Source organism: Crocuta crocuta, unplaced genomic scaffold (assembly GCF_008692635.1).
Source record: "Crocuta crocuta isolate KB4526 unplaced genomic scaffold, BGI_CrCroc_1.0 scaffold205, whole genome shotgun sequence".
NCBI classification, from domain to species: Eukaryota; Metazoa; Chordata; class Mammalia; order Carnivora; family Hyaenidae; genus Crocuta; species Crocuta crocuta.
The window spans coordinates 1,363,440-1,385,233 of record NW_027530644.1 but is presented as its reverse complement, the minus strand read 5'-3'; the positions used below and the strand labels follow the sequence as shown (position 1 = coordinate 1,385,233).

At 34.8% G+C, this 21,794-nt stretch overlaps 1 protein-coding gene across 1 annotated transcript in view; it reads left to right on the top strand.

Moving 5' to 3' along the window:
• The window catches only part of COL21A1 (collagen type XXI alpha 1 chain), a 180,355-nt gene that overhangs the window by 37,348 nt on the left and 121,213 nt on the right, over positions 1-21,794 (top strand). The window contains exons 2-3 of the mRNA XM_077769075.1: positions 11,170-11,295; positions 14,640-15,191. Of these exons, the coding sequence (XP_077625201.1) occupies positions 11,208-11,295; positions 14,640-15,191 (640 nt within the window). The 5' untranslated portion in view covers positions 11,170-11,207. The remainder of the gene's footprint in view (positions 1-11,169; positions 11,296-14,639; positions 15,192-21,794) is intronic.

The following is a 21,794-nucleotide window of genomic DNA, read 5'->3' as shown; positions in this document are numbered from 1 at the left end:
TGATTGGTTGTGAGGAGTTTAGACAAGGAAAGGTTATGTAGATGAGAATAATCAATAATATAAATGAAAGTATTACATACTACATGGTGAACTTCTATACTGTAAATCTCACCAACACTATGTGTTTGTCTTTTATCCAGTGAAATAAAATATCTTGGCTCTTAAATTTGTTTATTAAGTGACTGTGAATTGTTTTTTTTTAAGCAAATCATCCTTTTTAGAAAGTTTACTTATTTAGAGAGAGAGAGAGAAAGAAAGGGGGGAGAGAGAGAGAGAGAGAGAGAGAGAGAGAGAGAGAGAGAGAGAGAGAGATGGGAGAGGGTCAGAAAAAGAGGGAGAGAGAGAATCCCAAGCAGGTTCCGTGCTCAGTGCAAAGCCTCATGTGGGGCTTGATGCCACACCCCTGGGATCACAACTTGAGCCAAAATTAAGAGTTGGCCACTCAACTGATGAGCCACCCAGGTGCCTTGCAAAGTGTGATTTTCTAATTCTGTTATTCTTCTGGGGTTTATTAACTCTTGCTTCATCAACTGTTTTTTTACCCTGAAGTATCACACTGGTAGGAAAAGTAAGAAAATGCATGATTCTCTTTCTTTACTTGTATACTAGCAACCTCTGAATGTGACCCATGGTTTTTTTTTTTTTATATATATATATCATTATGAACTCATAGATTTAACAAAGTGTTATGCTTCAATCCATTGTGATTATTATTATTTTTAACAATCAGATGCTTTTATTGTTACCCAATAGGAGCCCCTCAATTTAGTTCTTTGGTCCTTTTGATCTAATCCCAATAATTTTTGAGACTTCTTTGTTTTAATCACAAGATTTCTGTCTTTACAGATCTAGAATATACTGTTTTCCCAAAGATCCCTGGTTCCTTTTAATGGAAAATGGTATTTAAAAACCACAATTGGGATGAATCTAAAATGTTCTTTTCCACCTATTTCCTTTACCCTAATTCCTTTTTTGTTTATACCATTTATTTTGCATTTATTATCCCATATTGCTTTTTAACTTTGCATATGGTTACATTTTCTTTTCTAAGTAGGCAGACAGAAGACATGCATGACTAGAACTCTACCTCATGACTCGTTATCCAGCATTCTTTTTGGTGTAAGATGGATGAATTGGAAGATTAAGTTGGAGAACTTAATTGGAGAACAATTTGACCTGAGTTAGATGTTGAAAAAATTTCTTACCTATTTCTTTGGAAATTGATGTCTTGACTTTTCTAATACTTTGTTTTAAAAACTAGAGGTGAATTAAGAAAAAAATAAAAATTAGGCTAATATATGTTAACGTAAGAAGGATTATATTTAGAGATAGAAAAAAGGGCTATATTTTAAGCATAGCTTAAATGACGAACAGAATCCCATGACCTGATTTCAGTGGATTTGCTGCATAGGCAACTAAAATACACTGTGCTCCGTGTTCCTTGGCTATCTTTTACTGGTCTCAATTTGAATGACTGCACAGATATGTATGTTTTGTTGCTTGAGTATTCAGAAGCTCCTATGGCCAGATGGAATTTTAAACCACTCCACCAAATCACAGACAATCAAGTTACTTCATTTCACTTTATCTTGTGTGGGTTTAATGGATGCTGCATAATGTACAAATGAATGAAGAAACTAGTCACCCGCTCTGCAGCCGGAAAGTAAACTCTGCAAGGTATAACCTAATAATATCTTTGAATCTGTTAGTCTATCTCTGAAATGGGGATTTATAATTACCCATCTGCCCTACCACACTAGATTGTTGGTTAGAGAAATATAACCAATGTCATTTGTTTAGGTATCCACAAATTGTTACACACAATCAAGGTGGCATTGATTAATTATATACTTTGGAGGGCTTGCTTAGATCTATGAAATGGCAAATAGTTTAGCCATCATTCTGTTGTTTTAATGATAACTCAAACAGACCAGACTCTACATACATGTATACATATGTAAGTGAATTATTTCTCAATTCATTTCCTGGTTTGCCAGGATTTTGCCCTTTTAAATTCTATCTGTCCCACTTAATGCTTCCTTCTATCATAATGTCAGCAATCTAGAACACAATAGGTGTGTGTGTGTATGTGTGCACAAAAGTTTGAGGACTGCCATTTGTTTCTCCACCTTTTCCTGTTTTACAACGTAGTTTAAAGGCAGAGCCTATAAATAAGCATGAGTGTTAGTGCCTCAGGAGGGGACTATTTTTAGTCTTCAGTTTTATGTGAAGGTTTTATAGCCAAGCACAGCAACCAGATTTTGAGATGGCATTTTTCCTGACAGTCCCTTATTTTGAAAGCTTGTATTACATTCCCGATGTCGCCTCCTGCTGATTCCCATGCCTTTACCACTGACCCACCGAAAGAGACCTTAACTGCAAGGAGACAAGAGATACGGAATTTGCCTTCATTTGTATCCACTGTTCTCACAAATTTACTCACAAGTAGCTATTTTGATTTTAATAAAATATTAGAGACTGTGATAGTGAAATGTGATACAACACAAAGGGTAAAGAAAGGGAAGAGAAATGAAAAGTCAGAAAGGATAATTATTGATCAGTTGATATCTGTCTTGCTTTCTCTGAGAATCAAGTGTTAAAACTTACAGAGCTCTTAGGGTGCCTGGGTGGCTCAGTCTGTTAAGCATCCAACTCTTGATTTTCTCGCAAGTCATGCTCTCAAGATTCGTGAGTTCAAGCCCTGTGTTGGGGTCTATGCCGACAGTAGACCCTGCTTGGGATTCTCTGTTTCTCCCTCTCTCTCTGCCCCTCTCCCCCAGTTGTGCGCACACACGTTCTCTCTCTTTCTTTCTCTCTCTCTCTTTCTCAAAGAAAAAACAAAACAAAACAAAAACCAAAAACCAAAAAACTTTAAGAGCTCTTTGATTTGGGAAGTGAGATGATCTACTAAATGTAAAAAAACCTGATCATTATGTTCCTATCCTTAAAACCCTCCTTTGGGTTCACTCGGCATTTAGGGAAGACAGTCCTAAATTTGAGATACTGCATGTAGTCCTTGGTACTTCATTTTAGCTGCTGCCATTTTTTCTCTTGCTCTTACGCTCGTGCTTCACTCACCTTTGTTCTGTTCATAGAACAAACCAAACTTCTCCATCCACAAAAGGGAAGATTTATCCTCAGTCCCAGGCGAGGATAGCTCCTTAACATTACTCAGCTGTCAGCTCAAATGGTTTCTTTTTAGAGGCCTGCTTTGACTTTTACATCTACAAGAGTCCTTCTTCCCTGGCCCCAGTTTATACGTTACTATTTGTATTTCTTCATAGCGCTTACCACTATGTGAAATTATCTCACTCATTTACTTAGTCTCTGGAACAGGAACTGCATGAAAGCAGATTCCTTATCTAGTTTGGTCACTTCTGAATTCTCAGAACCTTAAAGAGTATCTGTCACAAGGCTCTTGATAAATATTTGTTGTTGAATGAAACTACTCAAGAGAGTTCTGGGTGAGCCTGAGTTTAAGTGTTGGGTCTGCTGTTCATTAGAGCTCATGTGACAGGCAAAGCCATGGTACATGAGGAAGCCTTATTTTCTTCAACACCTCCCAAGATTAAGTGAAGTGCTGTAGCCTCAACCATTGTAAAGCTATATATTTTCATTATCACAATAATGTGAGGTCAGAGAATATGGATCATTATTTCTGTAGTTCAAAGGAAGATTATTGGTGATCAATTTTCTTTTTCTTTTTTTTTTTTAACATTATAGGAAAGATGCTAAGTTAAAGTTAGTGGCAGTGTTAAATCTATACTCTGTATTGCCTGGTATGCATTTAGCCTAATGTATATCCACATTAACAGATGAGCTCAGTTTAAATTCCTACTTTCTGCTGAAAGTAATTCCTTCTTTTTCCATTATCAATTAAGAATTATTCATATAGCATTAAAAGGTTAAATTTTTCCAAGACAGGATTTTCCATGTTTAAGGGTGGCATATGGAATGCTCTTTGGGTAGCAAATTTTGAGACATCTTTGCTTGTAGAGATTCTCTGAGTAATGCTTTCCAATTTGGGGTTGCTATCTTCTCTACCAGGAGAAGAGGAACCGGAGGAGTTTAAAAATTTTTTTCCTTATTTATCATTTTGGCATTACCTTACATCAGAATTTCTAGAACTTTGGTATACAGTAGCATATGGATATGGGAAACTTTTTATTTTTTGTGTTTGTTCCCTTGCTCTCCAATCTGAAGCCACTGGGTAGGGTTAGGCTATCCATATGCTTAACAAACTCCCCAGGTGATTGAAGTAAATGCTAAAATGGGATATGCCTCAGTTTATATGCATTGCACTTAGGCATATATACAATGAAATAGTTATAAAGCATATCTATAAAACATTCAGGCTACAATTGTTATGTTTCAAAGGCTAAATAAAATGACTGTAACATATATTAATGCCCTTATAATATCATCTACTTTAATAGCTGTCTATCTAGTATTTAATAAAATTAGATAATTAACTTTAGCCCAAGAATTCTGAAGGAATTAGATAATACATAAAAATAGTGAGGATGATTTTGGTAGAGGAGCAGAATAATTCAACTTTGAGGCTTTTGGGAAACAAACCAGTCAATATTTATTAGCAAGCCTTATTACCATAAAACAGTACATCCTGGTGATGACTCACCAAAAATGCCTCTCATTGACATTTTTTGACCTTTATAGCTCCTCGTCCAGAGCGGCCAGCCTAATTTGAAAAATGACAACACTGATGTTGGATTGTTTGTCATTGAGTTATAATTTTCATAAAACAAGTTATATAATTATCAAGCCAGAAGTTTAGACAAATTTAGACAAATTTATACACCTGAATATCATCACTGCAAGTGTAGATGTTTCTATGATCCAGCTAGTTTACTTATGCCAGTTTTCAATTCTTTTTTTTTTTTTAAGTGATTTTACTTATTTACTTTTGAGAGAGAGAGAAAGCATGGAGGAGGGGAGAGACGAAGAGAATTCCAAGACTGCTCAGAGCCCAGTGTGAGTCTCGATCTTATGAACTGTGAGATCATGACTTGAACTAAGATAAAGAGTCAGACACTTAACTAAGCCGACCAGGAACCCCTCCAGTTGGATTCTTTTCATCTAAGCAAATGTTTCCTGATTTCTAGCACCATAGATTGGTTTTGTGATTTAGGACTTCACATAACTGGAATCATGCTTTATGTATTCTTTTGTGTTTGGCTTCTTTCATTAAATAGAATAAATCTAAAATTTATTCATGTGCTGAGTATAACAATAGTTCACAATTTTGGTGTTGCTTTGTATTATTATGTGAATATACCGTACAACTTGTTTATTCTCATGTTGGTAGTATTTGAGTCACTTTTAGTTTGGGACTGTTATGAATAAAACTACTATAAACATCATTAAAGTCTTTATATAGGCACATGTTCTCATTTCTTTAGGTTATATCCCTAGCACAGGAATTGCTGGTCATAGTTTAATTTTTCTTTTTTTTTTATTTAAATTTTTTAATGTTTTATTTATTTCTAGGAGAGAGAGAGAGAGAGAAAGAGAGAGAGAGAGAGAGAGACATCGTGAGCAGGACAGGGTCAGAGAGAGCGGGAGTCACAGACTGAAGCAGGCTCCAGGCTCTGAGCTGGCAGTCAGCACAGAGCCCGACGCGGGGCTCGAACCCACGAACTGCGAGATCATGACCTAAGCGAAAGTTGGACGCTTAACCGACTAAGCCACCAGGCGCCCCATAGTTTAATTTTTCTAAGAGACTGAACCTAACAGTTCTCTAAGTGGTTATTTCATTTCCCATTCTCACCAACAATGTATGAATTCCAATTTTTCTGCAGTCTCAAAAAACATTTGATACTGTCAGTTTTTAAATTTTAGCCATTTTATTGGGTGTGAAATGTTACCTTATTGTGGTTTTAACATTGATTTCTCTGATGACTAATGATGAGTGCTATTTAATGTCTTTATTGGCCATTTCTGTATCCCTCTATGTAATATGTTCAAGACTTTTACCCATTAAAAAAAATTGGATTGTTTTCCTTTTTAATTTTTTTAAAATGTTTATTTTTGAGAGACAGAGTTCAGGGGAGGGACAGAAACTGAGGGAGACAAAGGACCTAAAACAGGATCAGTGCTGTCAGTACAGGAGCTCGAACTCAGAATTGTGAGATCATGACCTGAACTGAAATCAGATACTTAATTAGCTGAGTCACCCAGGCACTCTGGATGGTTTTCCCTTTTATGATTTTTGATTTTTAGGACTTTTTTTTGACAATAAATTATTTTATATAAAAAATATTTTTATTCTTATTTTGTTGAACTATGATTGACATAAATATCTTATTAGGTTTAGGTACATATAACAGTGATTCAATATTTTTGTACATTACAAAATGATCCTCACAATAAGTGTAGTTACCGTCTGTCACTATACACAGTTATTACTGAATTATTGACTATATTCCCTATACTGTTACATCCTCATGAGTTATTCATTTAAAAAAATTTACTGTTTTATTTGTTTCTGAGAGAGAGAGAGACAGTGTGAGCAGGGGAGGGTCAGAGAAAGAGGGAGACACAGAATCTGAAACAGGCTCCAGGCTCTGAGCTAGCTGTCAGCACAGAGCCTGACGCGGGGCATGAACCCACGAACCATGAGATCATGACCTGAGCTGAAGTTGGGCGCTTAACCAACTGATCCACCCAGGCGCCCCAAGACTTATTCATTTTGTAACTGGAAGTTTGTATCTCTTAATCCTCTTCTCCTGTTTTACCTACCCTTCAACCCGCCCCTGTCTTGTTGTCAGCAGTTTGTTTCCTGTCTCTCTGAGTCTGTTTCTGTTTTGTTTATTTGTTTTGTTTCTTATATTCCACATATGAAAGAAATCATATGGTATTTGTCTTTTTCTGATTGACTTATTTCACTTAGCATAATACCTTATGGGTCCATCCAAGTCATCACAGATGGCAAGATTTTATTTTATTATTTATGACTGAGTAATACTGTAGTAGGAGTTTTAAAAATGTATATATTCTGGATATGGGTCACTTTTCTTGAGTATTTTATTGTGAATATTGGCTTGTATTCTTAATGGTGGTTTTCTGAGGAATGGAAATGTTTATTTTGGTGAAGTCTAATGTATTCATTTTTAAAATTGCTAGTGGATTTTGTGTCCTAAGAAAATTTGCCTAATCCTGTGGTCATTAAGAAATTTTCTTTTAGAAGCTTTATAGTTTTAGCTTTTACATTTAGGTCTATGCTTTATCTAATTTTTGTATATGGATTGAGGTGGCATCAAGGTTTATTTTATTGTGTTTATACAGTTAATCCAGCAACATTTATTGAAAAGATTTTCTTACTCAATTATCTTGATACTTTTATTGAAAATGCATTGACCGTATAAGTGTGGGTCTGTTTCTGAACTCTACTGGGTTCCATTATGTATGGTTATCCTTACACCAACAGCACACTTTCTTGATTATTGGAGCTTTATAGTAAGTCAGAATCAGGTAGTATAAATTCTCCAATTTTGTTCTTTTTTTAAAATAAATTTTTTTTAATGTTTTATTTATTTCTGAGAGAGAGAGAGAGAGAGAGAGACAGCATGAGCAGGGGAGGGTCAGAGAGAGAAGGAGACACAGAATCGGAAGCAGGCTCCAGGCTCTAAGCTGTCAGCACAGAGCCTGATGCGGGGCTTGAACCCATGAAGTGTGAGATCATGACCTGAGCCGAAGTCGGACACTCAACCGACTGAGCCACCCAGGCGCCCCTCCCATTTTGTTCTTCTTAATCAAGATTGTTCTTTATTGAAGTTTGTCCTTCATTTAAGATGGTTTTTCTAATTCAAGATCATTTGCATTTTATATAATTTTTAGAATAAGTTCATCACTTTCTTTTAAAAATATACTGGAATTTTGACTGGGATTGTGTTGAATTTATAGGTCAGTTTAAGAAGGATGGACATGTATTTAACTAATACTGATGATGGATATAGATCTTTATTTGCTTTCTTTAATTACTCTCAACAATGTTTTCTACGTTTTTAGTAGAGAGGTCTTTCACATTTTTCATTAGGTTTAGGATGCTTTTGATGTTATTAAATAGAATGTTACGTTCCCCCCCACCCCCACCAGTTTTACTGCTAGTATATAGATAAACTTTAAAAATCCCTCTTACCCTTGGGTAAATGGACATATTCTAGTAATGTTTTGGTGGATTTCAAAAAGTTTTCTATGTAAAAAGCATGTCTATAAGTACAGTTTTATTTCTTTCTGCATAGGCTTTATATCTTTTATTTTTTATTTTGAATATGGCAGTGGCTAGAACTCCCTGTACATTTTTGAATAGAAATGTATTCACATTTTGAATAGAAGTGAAAAGAATGTATATTCTGCTGCTGTTAGGTGTTTTATAAATGTCAACTAGGTGAAGTTTGATATTTTTGAAACCTTCTGCAAAATGATTACTTTTTTGTCTAATTCAACGATCACTGAAATATGGACATTAAAATGTCACATTTTTCTTTGAATTTCTTTGTTTTTGTTTTCCCCCCAATTTTGTTCCATGTATTCTGGAGCTTTATTATTAGGTGTCTACACATTTAGAATTTTTATATCTCTCTGATCTGTGAATTCTATTAATATGAAATTTCCATACAAATTCTAATTGTTGTCCTTTGGTATGCAATGTCTTTTTTCTCTGGCTAGTTTTAAGAATTTTCTCTTTCATTTTGATGCTATTTGAGTAGGATATACTTAGGTATGACTTCTTATCTTGCTTGGGGTTTGTTGAACTTCTTTGATCTGATTGTTGGTGGCTTTTGTCAATTTGGAAAATTTTGGGCTGTTGTATTTTCAAATAGTTCAAATATTCACTTTCTCCTTTCCATCTGAAAAGCTAATTACTTGTATGCTGTATCAAGATCACTTGATATTGTTCCATAGATGCTCTTTTCTTTTTATCACTCTCATTCAACCCCCTTTTGGGTTTCATTTTGGGTAATTTCTATAGATTTACCTTTAGGGTTACTATTTCCTCTGATATATACGGGTAAGTCCATTGTATGAATTACTAAAAAAAAAGAATGTTTATTTATTTTTGAGAGAGAGAGAGACACAGAGCATGAGCAGGGGAGGAGCAAAGAGAGGGAGACACAGAATCCAAAGCAGGCTTCAGGCTCTGAGCTGTAAGCACAGAGCTGGGTGCAGGGCTCTAGCTCACAAACTGTGAGATCGTGACCTGAGCTGAAGGTGGCTGTTTAACTGACTGAGCCACCAGGTGCCTCTGAATTATTTTTTGATATATTTTTCCTGCAAGCATTTCAGTTTGTATCTTTTTTTTAAAGTTTCCATCCCTCTTCTGAAATTTCCCATATTTTTGCCTATTGCCATCCTTCATCATTAGACCCGTTAATATATTTATGATAGCCATTTTACCTCATCTCTGAATGTTCTTATACTAAATAAATCCTGATCAGAAATAAGATTTTTCTTGCTTTCTCACACCTTGGGTGGCCTTTGGGAAATTTCTTTGAGCTTGTCAGTATGATTTTTTTTAAGCTTATTTATTTATTTTGAGAGAGAGAGAGCAGGAGAGCGAGAGAAATCCAAACAGACTCCACACTGTCAGCACAGAGCTCCATGTGAGGCTGGAACCCATGAACTGTGAGATCATGAGCCGAGCGGAAGTTAGACACTTAACTGACTGAGCCACGCAGGTGCCCCAGCTTTCTGCTTTTTGAATTCTCTCTCTCCACTGTAGTGAAGGACTGGAGTGCCTTGGAGAGATTGCTCTTGGGTTCTCTTGCTTCTCCCCCAGCCTTCAGCATGCCAAAGATTTGTATTTGAGGAATTCGCTGGATACCTGAAAGGAGAGGAGGGGAGATCTCTCTTGCTTTTCTGTGTTGTTCTCAACTTTCTCTGTGCTACTTGTCTGCTCCATGTACTCTGTTAAGATTGCTGGGTAGGGGCTGGGGCGCCTGAGTGGCTCAGTCGGTTAAGCGTCTGGCTTCGGCTCAGGTCATGATCTCACAGTTCGTGGGTTCGGGCCCCTCATCGGGCTCTGTGCTGACAGCTCAGAGCCTGGAGCTTGTTTCAGATTCTTTGTGTGTCTCTCTCTCTGGCCATCCCCTGCTCATGCTCTCTCTCTCTCTCAGAAATAAATAAAAAACATTAAAAAAAAAAAAAAAGATTGCTGGGTAGGGGCATACTCGCTCTGTAGCTGGGACCCTCTTGGAGAGGATTCCCTTTCTGCTAGGGACGGAATCAGCCCAGAATCTCTTCTATGTTATAAAGGATTGCTAACTTTTGGAATTTTACTCATTTAGGTTTCTTTAAATCCTGTCTTTCCCACTGGGTTTAAAAGACTATAGTTTTGTAGTTTATCTGGCATTGGTGGGAATGACAGTGTCTTGCAACTTTCCACATTCTAACCTGAAGTGAAGTCCTTGGACTAACTTAGAAGACATATTAAAGTTCTATAACTGAGTGTTTATGAATCAAATAAAATAGCTCTTAATGCTCAAAAAAATTAAAATCCTGTCGCTCACTTTATTATATAAATATTTTTACCAGACGTCCTTTAAGTGTTTTTTAAATGCAAATCCATTTTTAAGAGAAAAATGTTTGCTCCCATTGAGATAACACAAAGAATGTGATAAGGCTCTACAGGCTATGTTGGAATGAGGAATTCTAGTAAATATTTTGAGCAAAGCCCAATGTTTTAGAAAGTTTATACTTTTCCAAGATAATTATGAATTAAAAGACTTATGGTTTCCTCAGCTCTTATTCATTGTCCTCTTGCATTAACATAGTTTAAATATGGCTATTTTGGGGAGCGCCTGGGTGGCTCAGTGGTGCCATCTGACTTCTGCTTAGATCATGATCTCGCAGTTCACGAGACCAAGGCCCACATCGTGTTCTGTGCTGACAGCTGGGAGCCCAGAACCTCCTTCATATTCTGTGTCTCCCTCTCTCTATCCTGCTCATGCTCTGTATCTGTCTCTCTCAAAAATAAATATACATTAAAAATATGACTATTTTGGACATGTAAATTATTCTAAGGTTAGTAAAACCTGTACTGCAACTGTCTATTACAATGAAAAAATTTAAACTTACAAAAATGACTAGCTATTTGTCTTTATTTTTCTAATATATTTAACTTTCTTATTTTTTCTCTTTTCTTTTTAGGAATCCTAAAGCCAAAAGATTAGACCAAAAGCAGAAACATGGCTCACCATATTACATGTCTTTGGATAGTTTTGGTGCTTCTTCTTCAGAATTGTGTATTAGCTGAAGATGGGGAAATAAGATCAAGTAAGAACTGTCAGCATTTTTGTTACCAACAAATTGACTGCAGAAATCAAATTAGGGGAACTCAGGCAATTCCTTTTAGGCCTTATTCTTATTGTTTTTGATGCTATAATGCCCTAAAATAAAATGAATTGCTGTGTTACATATTAACTGAGAGGAAAAGCTTCTATAAGAGGTAATTTTGAAAAAACTCTGTGGTAATTATGTATTTTACCCATTAGCCTTTGGAATAAATGATCTCATATTGAGTTCATTATCAGCCATTTATGAGGTTAGTGATGTGAAGATAAAGTATCTGCCTCATGGGATGGTTATCCGGATCATCCTATGAAGTCATAAAGATAATGAGATAATCCATGGAAACAGGATAATGCATGTTAATGGCTTAGCACAGTGACATCTGAGTAATCGGTGACTGTTATTCTGACTGGCTGTAGGAAAGCTTGCATTAGAGAAAGAGGGTTATATTAATTGCTGGTCTGCTACCCAGGCCATTATTTATAGATATAATGCTTTATATTTTTTAGAAAAAAAAAAAAAGTTTGACTATATCATATTTTGAAACTCATAAACATAAATACCTTACTATAAAGTAATTATGGTTTGATAACTTAATTCAACTTGCTAAAAATTTATTAAAATAATAATAAATTTAATGTTTGTATAACAGTTTTATAGTTTAATCCACCCAAGCACTATACAAGGTAGATATGCTTTGGTTTTTTGGGTGAGAAAAGAGATTCAACAAAATTTAAGGTGCTTACCTAATGTCACACAGCTGATTAGTGTCATAACTAGAATGTGAACTATGCCTTTGATCTTCAGTCCTTTTTTTTTTTTCTTTGAGAGTGGTAATTCATCCCTCTAAGGAAGAGGTCTCTGGGAGTGGTATTTTGTCTAGCTTGTATAAATGGCAATACTTGCTTTTGTACTCATGCTCTTGGCTCACCTTGCAGTTGTGAAATGTATGCTCCATGGCTCTGTAAAGAGGTAGGAAGGGCCAAGAACAACCCGGTAAGAGTTTATAAACACTGAATCAAGTGGCACACAAACACTAGCAGGTCTCGACAATGAGACTCTGAGTACTGAGCAAGGACAACTCTAAAGAACTCTGCAAACATAACTTGCCTGTCCTTTTGTGTCTCCAACAAAAGCAGATGTCTGTAATCCCAGTCCAGCTCCAAAAAGCCCCAGAAGAACTGCATTCCCTTGGGATAGAAAATTCACTTCTGGGGCAGAATTCCGTTTCTGCTTTCCCTGGCCTGAACCCTGGCTGTGGTCACCATGGCAGAGGATGTTGGGATAGTGTCCCTCAGGCTCTTTTGGACTTCCCCACCACCTTAAGAGTGGCATCATCGTCATGGTTACACTTTTGAGATAAATCTGTGTTTTGGCATTTAAAAAAGTTTTTTGGGGGGGGAGGTGACTTCTTCATTGCATGTTCACCTGACAGTAGTGTTTGTTTTTGTGGGTTACTATGATGGGTGAGTTCATTTTAAAATTGAAACATCTTCCTGTGGGCCTTGTTATCCCAGATCTGGAAGAAGACAAAGATGAGGAAAAGAATGGAAAGGAAAGCAGAGAGATAGAGAGAGAGAGACAGAGAGAGACACACACACAGAAAGTGTTGATTGATTGATTTTTACTCCTAAGGAGATGCAAAAATACAAAAACTAATTGTCAGTAAACATTTTTTTTCCCCTTCAGGGCCTTCCTTTGCAATTGTGATATATCATTTTCAATGTCTATGGAAAATAAACCATTATAACTTTAAATTGGGCATCTGATCACTACTTAAGGGAGGCCATTAATTTGAGTAAAAACACGACTTGTGACAAAATTTGTTGTCATAGTACCTTGATTCATCTCATTCTCTTCCAACTTATGATTGCCAAGGGCATGTGATCTTTATCATATGGGCCATAAACAGTAGTGTTTATTCTGCTTTGAGTGCAGAAGTGAGAGAAAGAGAAAGCAAGTATTGCTATTCCTTTCAGCATACTCTGTTGCCCTTTGAAACTACTGGAATTACTCAAATGAACCAGTTTGTCTTTTGGGCTGTGTTTGACTCTTATCTCTGGGCCTCTGCAATTGCTGTTTCCTCTGATGAGAAGGTCGTCTTCTTCACCTGGCTGAAGCTCTCTTTTCAGATCTCAGGCTCCCAGTCAGCTTTCACACAAAATCTACCCTGATTTTCCACAGTTAGGTTGCTACCCCCTCCCAAATGTTCTCGGAATACTTTGTACTTTCCCTAACCAGCCAGTTGTCTGTCTTACTAGACTTCAATATCTATTCGAGATACCTTATGTATCTTTGAAGCATGATATCAAGCACAGAGTAGATATTCAATATACATAGACTGAAAGAATGAAATAGGGGTGGAGGTGTATTGTGCAGCATGGAAAATACAATTAAGGAGATTTTTTCCCCACAAGTGCTTAGAACTTGTCTAGGTGTAACTTCTACCAAAGATAGTTTTTTTATTTCCCTCGATAGAAATGTTGGATGTGCTGATCACATGTGTTTCCTGGCATCTTGAAATAAGAATCCTTATCTCTGGAGAAATAAATAGCTTTATACTCTTGAACATAGATTAATTTAGCACAAGTGTATTATTGGCTGAGATATCAGACCTGCATTGGTGATTCTCAGTTCATTAAGCTTTTATCAACTATATCAGAAAATATGGCTCTTTATTGACTAGTTGAATCCTGAAGTTGGCAGAAAGTTTTTAATTCCTTTCCCTTATTCGTTAGTTTATTGCATTTTTGTAAATAATTCAGGTTGGCATTAAATGAACCATATTTCATTGATAACTTAAAAGAATGCTACTAGTGTATAGCTGAAAATAATTTATTTGCTTATATCTGTGTTTTCATTTTTTGAGTGGGGAAATAGAATAAAATGGTGCTTTATGGTAATACCTGTCCCTACAAAGAGATACCTAGAGATCGTGTCATATATAGCATGTCTTTTTTATTCCTTACTCTTAAAGCTTAGTCATTAGTCCTTAAATTAAGACAAAAGAATTAAAAAATGTCAACCAAAAGAATAGCCCTCATTTAGAAGGGATTTTCATGAACTTGGTGGTATATTTTATTTAATCTTCACATAGCTCCAGTGAACTCTTTACTTTTTTAAAAAAATTAGCTTTATTGAGGTATAATGGACATAGGAATTTGTAAGATATTTAAAGTATATGTCATGGTGATTTGCTATACATGTATGTTGTGAAAGGATTCCCCTCCCCCCCCCAATCTGGTTACTTAAAAATCATGCAGTAAAAACTATGCATGCTTTGCTTTGTATACAACAAATGTGCTCTGATGGTTTTCTTCTTCATTTAGGTTGCCGTACTGCTCCAACTGATTTAGTTTTCATCTTAGATGGCTCTTACAGTGTTGGCCCAGAAAACTTTGAAATAGTGAAAAAGTGGCTTGTCAATATCACAAAAAACTTTGACATAGGACCGAAGTTTATTCAGGTTGGAGTGGTCCAGTATAGTGACTACCCTGTACTGGAGATTCCCCTTGGAAGCCACAATTCAGGAGGGAACTTGATGGCGGCAGTGGAATCCATACACTACCTGGGTGGAAACACAAGGACCGGAAAGGCCATCCAGTTTGCTCTTGATTACCTTTTTGCCAAGTCCTCACGGTTTTTGACTAAGATAGCAGTAGTACTTACGGATGGTAAATCTCAAGATGAAGTTAAGGATGCAGCAGAAGCAGCAAGAGACAGTAAAATAACATTATTTGCTATTGGCGTTGGCTCAGAAACAGAAGATGCAGAACTTAGAGCTATTGCGAATAAGCCTTCATCTACGTACGTGTTTTATGTGGAAGACTATATTGCAATATCTAAAATAAGGGAAGTGATGAAGCAGAAACTTTGTGAAGGTAAGCCTCAATAGAATTTGGAAACAATTAATTGCATTTTCTAACACTTTGGTATAACCTGCTTATTTACACCAGTGTAGTTATATTTAATGTCAAATTATCTATTATGTTAGAATTGAGGTTGAGGTGAACACTTTGTTTTGTGTTTCATTTATTCTGGATAAATTTTGTTTTTAGATGTAATTACTTTTAACAAAAGCTGCAGTTGGAAAATATCATACTTTGTTACATTTGTTGCTTTTTCTTTTCAATTACAACATTTCTGTTGTGGAAATGGTAGAAATAAAGACACATAAAGAATACAAAGAGGGCTGCCAGGGTTGCTCAGTCAGTTAAACAGCTGATTTCCGTTCAGGTCATGATCTCATGGTGAGATCAAGCCCCATGTGAGGCTCTGCACTGACAGTGTAGAGTCTGCCTGGGATTCTCCCTCTCTCTCTGTCTCTTCCCCACCTCATGTTTTTTTTCTCTCTCTCTCTCAAAATAAATAAACCTAAAAAAATATGAATCTATGTGGAGTGTCAGGGTGGATCAATTGGTTAAGCATCCAACTCTTGATTTTAGCTCACGTCATGATCTCATGGTTCATGAGATGGAACCTGCATCTGGCTCTGCACTGACACTGTGGAGCCTGCTTGGGAGTCTCTCCCTTTCTTTCTCTGTTCCTCCCCAGCTCTCTCTCTCTCTCAAAGTAAATAAATCTAAAAAAAAAAAAAAAAAGATCAAGAATATATATAAATCACACATGATCATTATTACTCCTGTTAATGAGTGTTTTGTCTTTTTCATTCCAGTCTTTCTCTTTTGTTACTTCAGTGTGTCTGAGAGTTTATTCATGTGCCTAAATGAGGATAATATTGTATGTATAATTTCATACTCTATCTGCATATTATTTTATATTCTGTTACTGTGTGTATAATTTTTATCCTCTATTAATGTGATAATTAATAAGATAATTTATTTAATAATGTTCTTGTTTTTGTATGTTTAGGTTTTTTTTTTACAGTTTTTGTTTAAATTTTAGTTAGCTAACATATAGTGTAATATTAGTTCCAGGTGTAAAATTTAGTGATTCACCACTACATACAATACCTAGTGCTCATCCCAACAAGTGCCCACCCATTTAGCCCATCTCCCCACCAACCTCCCCTCTGGTAACCATCAGTTTGTTCTGTATAGTTAAGAGTCTATTTCTTGGTTTGCCTCTCTCTTTTCTTCCTCCTGTATTCATCTGTTGATGAATCCATTCATCACTTGATTTTGGTTAGTTCATATCTAAGTTTTTCTACTGTAAATAACAGTGAATTTTCTTGTACAGAATTCTGAATGAGATCTCTCATTTCTTCTAAAAACAGAGGTCAAATTACTAGCATTGTTAAAGCTCTGGAAAAATGTTAAAAATTGCACTTGAGAGAGACTTTAATTTCTATAGTCAGTGAGAGAACATTTGAAGATATAGTACCTACCAGTCAATTTTATTTTTATATCATTCCATGAAATCTGACTTTGTGTTTATGATAACTCCATGGAAGTGGAAAAGTTTCCATTTTTAGTAAACATTAATGCTATTAGGATATACACATGCTTATGTTCATATTTGGGGGGAAGTAATTTGTTTATATCTTTAATTTTTAATATTATAGTCATTTAACATACAATATACCTAAAAATAATATTTATGTAAAATGGAAAGGCTTTTTTTTCCAGTTTACCTACAAAAGCTTCAAAATAGGTTGGTTCACATTTGATAGAAATATTTCTAAAGGGTTGTGGCTTAGAAAAAAATTATTTTTTAAATTTGTTTTGGGGATATAGTACAGAAAAAACATTTAATCATTGTTTTGATTATTTAAGAAGGTATAGAAATAAAGCATTTTCTTTAATCAAACCTTTAAAATGGTACTATATCAAGTAGAAAAGGTCATCATAATTTTTCTTTTTATGTCTCTAACAGTAAAACTGTGTTGAGTTTTTTCATCTTGAGCAGAACAGAGGAGTATAGATTTATTTCACAGTTGTATTGAGAAATAAATTGACATACATAGACGTTTAATACATTGTCAGATTAGAATTAGAATTCTTTGGTTTTGATGCTAGGTATATTTTATTTTTAAAATAGGCTTTTCATGGTGACATTTTATTTACTATTCTTTTATATCCTAAAATATAAATTTGATTAAATATGTCTTTGTAGTACTGCTTCAGCGGTTTTCTGTAATAGGTATTATGGTAAATGTATTCTATTTAAAAAATTCTAATTACACACAAAAGAGTAGCTGTGCTTAAAAGGGGTAAAATACTCTCTTAGCAAAAATGTCCAGTCTGTAAAAAAAAATTAAATTGGAAATCTTGCCAAATATTTCTTCATGCGCACTCAAAGAAAGAATGTAAGTAATGTCTGTGTCTATTCAGTTCACAAACATTCTGTACAATAGCCATCTTTTCAAATGTAGTTTTTGAAACTGTAGTTAGAGGAATATATGGGCTTTTTGCACTTTTTAATAACTGTATTAGAGTATGATTAATGCATTGCTGTATTGCAGAAGCCTCAAATCATGTAATTTGTACTTGAATCATTTGACAAATTTCCTTTTTTTGAAAATGGTTAAATTTTACCTTGAGGTGCTTATCATACAGGATTACCATTTCCTAATATTATTTACTTTTCTATTCTTGCTATGATTTGATCCACGTTGAACAAAATATTTTTCACCTCTTTGTTCTCACATGGATTATTTCATCTTCATAGACACACCGTTTCCCTGAAGGTGCATTTTGCAATACATTCCTTATTTCAGGATGATCTTTTATAATGGGCAATGATTGATTTCTTTATCTGTCTGAGTCTAATTTTTTTTCCAATTTTTTTGTAAAAAACAAGATCTAACCTCTTAAACATTTTAAGTGTATAGTACAATATTGTTAACTACAAGCACAGTGTTGTACTATAGATATCTAGAACTTTTTTATGTTATATGACTGAAACTTTGTGCCTGTTGAACAGCAACTCCCCATTTTCTTCTTCCTCCCACTGTGGCAGCCACCATTATACTTTCTGTTGTAAAAAGTTTGACTACTTTAGATATTCAGTTAGAGTGGAATTAGGCAGTATTTGTCCTGTGACTGGCTTTTGGGGTTTTGATAGAGATGCATCACTTTGGGTGATACGGAAATTTTTACAATATTAAGTTTTCCAATCCATGAACATGGGATGTTTCTATTGGTGATTCCTTCAGTTTCTTACAGCAATGCTTTGTCATTTTCAGCATTCAAATCTTTCACCTGCTTGGTTAAGTTTATTCCTTAGTATTTTATTACTTTTGCTGCTCTCCTAGTACTTCGAATATTATGCTGAATAGAAATGGCAAGAGTGGGCATCCTTGTCTTATTCCTGATCTTAAAGGAAGAACTGTTAGTTTTTCACCATTGATTATGACGTTAACAGTGGGCTTTTCATAGATAACTTTTATTATGTTGAGGTAAATTCCTTTTTTTCTTTCTTTCTCTTATTTATTTATTTATTTTTTGAGAGAGAGACAGGGTGAGCATGGGAGGGACAGAGAGAGAGGGAGAGAGAGAATCCCAAGCAGACTCTGCTATGTCAGCACAGAGACTGACCCAGGGCTCGATCTCCCCAAACTGTGAGATCATGACCTGACGGTTAATCAGGAATCAGATGCTTACTGACTGAGCCCCCCAGGTGCCCTGGTAAATTACTTCTTAATTTGGGGAACGTTTTTATCATGAAAGAATGGCAAATTTTGTCGAATGTTTTTTCTGCACATACTGAGATGATCATGTAACTTTTATGCTTTATTCTATTAATGTGGGGTATCATATTGATTAATTTTGTAAGTTAAACCATCTTTGCATCTCAAGGATACTGTTGAATTCATTTCGTTAGTATTATGTGTAGGAATTTTGCAGCTTTATTCATCAGGAATATGGGCCTTTAGCTTTCTTTTCTTGTAGTGTCTTTTTCTGGCTTTTGTATCAGGGCAATGCTGGCCTCATTAAAAAAAGTTTGTAAGTATTTTCTCCTCTTATGTTTTTTTAAGAGTTTGGGAAGGATTAGAATATTTCCTTAAATGTTTGTTTGAATTTACCAGTGACGATACCTGATCCTGGGCTTTTTTTGGGGGGGGGGGAAGTTTTTGAGTACTGATTCAGTATCCTTACTAGTTATAGCTCTGTTTCTGCTCTAATCTTAATTATTTTAAGGATTATTAAAATAGATTATTTCCTTCCTCCTCTTAAATCTTGGGCTTAGTTATTCCAGTTTTTGATGAATAAAATTAGGTTGTTCATTGAGATCTTTTTTCCTTACTAATGTAGATTTTTATCACTATAAATTTCCTTCTTAGTACTGATTTTGCCACATCCCATAAGTTTTTGGTATGTTGTGTTTTAGTTATTGTTTGTCTTAAGATATTTTCCAATTTCTTTTCTGATTTGTTTTTTGACTCAAGAGCATGTTGTTTAATTTCCACATGTTTGTGAATTTTCTAGCTTTCCTCCTATCATTAATTTCTAGTTTTATTCCTTTCTGATTGGAGGATGTATTTGGTATGATTTCAGTCTTCTTAAATTTGTTAAGACTTATTTTTTGACCTAACATGTGATCTCTCCTGGAGAATGGTTTATTTGCACTTAAGAAGAATGTGTATTCTGCTGATATGTGGTAGAATGTTCTATTACGTGTCTCTTAGCTCCATTTGGTCTATAGAATCATTCAAGTCCTGTGTTCCCCTATCGATTTTCTGTCTGGATGTTGTGTTTATTACTAGAAGTGGCATATTGAAATCCTTACTATTACTGTGTTTTCTGTGTCGATTTTTTCTCTCTTAAATTCTGCCAGTGTTTGCTTCCTATATTTGGGTGTTATGTTATTGGGTGCATATATATTTGTAATTGTTAAGTCTTGCTGGTGAATTGATCCTTTTATCATTATATCATGTCCTTCTTTGTGTCATTTGAATTTTTGACTTAAAGTCTGTTTTGTCTAAGTATGGCTACCTTTGCTGTATTTTGGTTACTATTTGCACAGAGTATCTTTTTCCATCCTTTTACTTTTAGCCTGTGTATGTCCATAATCCTAAAATATATGTCTTATAGACAGTATATAGTTGGATCTTGTTTTATTCCATTCAGCCATTCTGTGTCTTGTTTTCTTTGGGAATTTAATTCATTTGCATCTGAAATAGCAAGAGGGAAAGATTTGTATTAATATTTAACATTTTGTTAATTGTTTTCAGTGGTATATCTTTTTTGGTCCCCTCTTTCTTGCTGTCTTCCTTTGGGTTTCATTGACTTTTTTTTTTTTTTTTGGTAGTGACATATTTTTATTTTTTTCTTATTTTTTATGTATCTTTTATAGGTATTTCCTTTATGATTACCATGGGGTTACATAAAATATCATATAGTTATAGCAATCTATTTTAAGCTGATAATTTAATTAACTTAATTTCATTCACATGCATTCTACATTTTTGCTTCTCCCTGTGCCCTCACACTTTGTCATTGGTGTTATAAATTACATCATCTTATATTGTGTATTTATTAGCATATTTTTATAGTTATAGTTATTGTTTATACTTTTTTAAAACTTTTATATCAGAATTAAAAGAGACTTACATACCACTGTTACAGTATTATGGTATTCTGAATTTGTCTATATATTTATTTTAATGAATGAGCTTTATGTTTTTCAATGCTTTTGTGTTGTTTAATGTTTTTTAATTTCACCTTAAAGGACTTTCTTAATATTTCTTATAATGCAGGTCTATTGTTGATGAACTCCCTTAGGCTTTTTTTAATCTGGGAAGTTGTTTATTTCTCTTTCATTTTTGAAGAACATTTTTTGTCAGATACAGTATTTTCAGTGGGCAGTATTTTTCTTTAAGCAAACACTTTGAGTATATCATTCCATTCCTTTGTGGCCTGAAAGATTTCTACTGACAAATCTGCCAGTATTCATGGGGGAGGGGCAACCCTTGTATATAACAAGTTACTTCTCTCATGCTGCTTTTTAAATTCACTCTCTCTCTCAATAATTTGGTTATAATATGTCTTGATGTGGATTTCTTTGAGTTCTTAAATTTGGAGGTACATTTCATTTCCTAGATTGAGAAGTTTTTGGTTATTGCTTCTTTAACTAATAGTATTCTTTAACTTAAATTCTTTAACTTCTTTAACTTTTCTCCTCAAACTCCCATATCATGTATTTGGTATACATGTCATTCAGGCTTTCTTCAGTCTTTCTCAATCTTTTAAATTTTTGTTCCTCTGTCCCGATATTTTCAAATGATCTATCCTTACGTTTTCTGATTCTTTCTCCTGCTTGGTCAAGTCTGATTTGGAGCCTCTCCAGTTCTTTTTTTTTTTTTTTTTTTCCCCACAGTTCAATTATTACATTCTTCAGCTCTAAAATTTCTTTTTGATTCTCCTTTATATTTTATATATCTATTGATATTCTCATTTTGTTTATGCCATCGTTTTATTGAACTCATAGTGCATTTTTATGATGATTGTTTTGAATTCTTTGTCAGATAATACACCTTCCTTTCTTTAGGGTTGCTTCTGGACAGTTACTCTGTTCTTTTG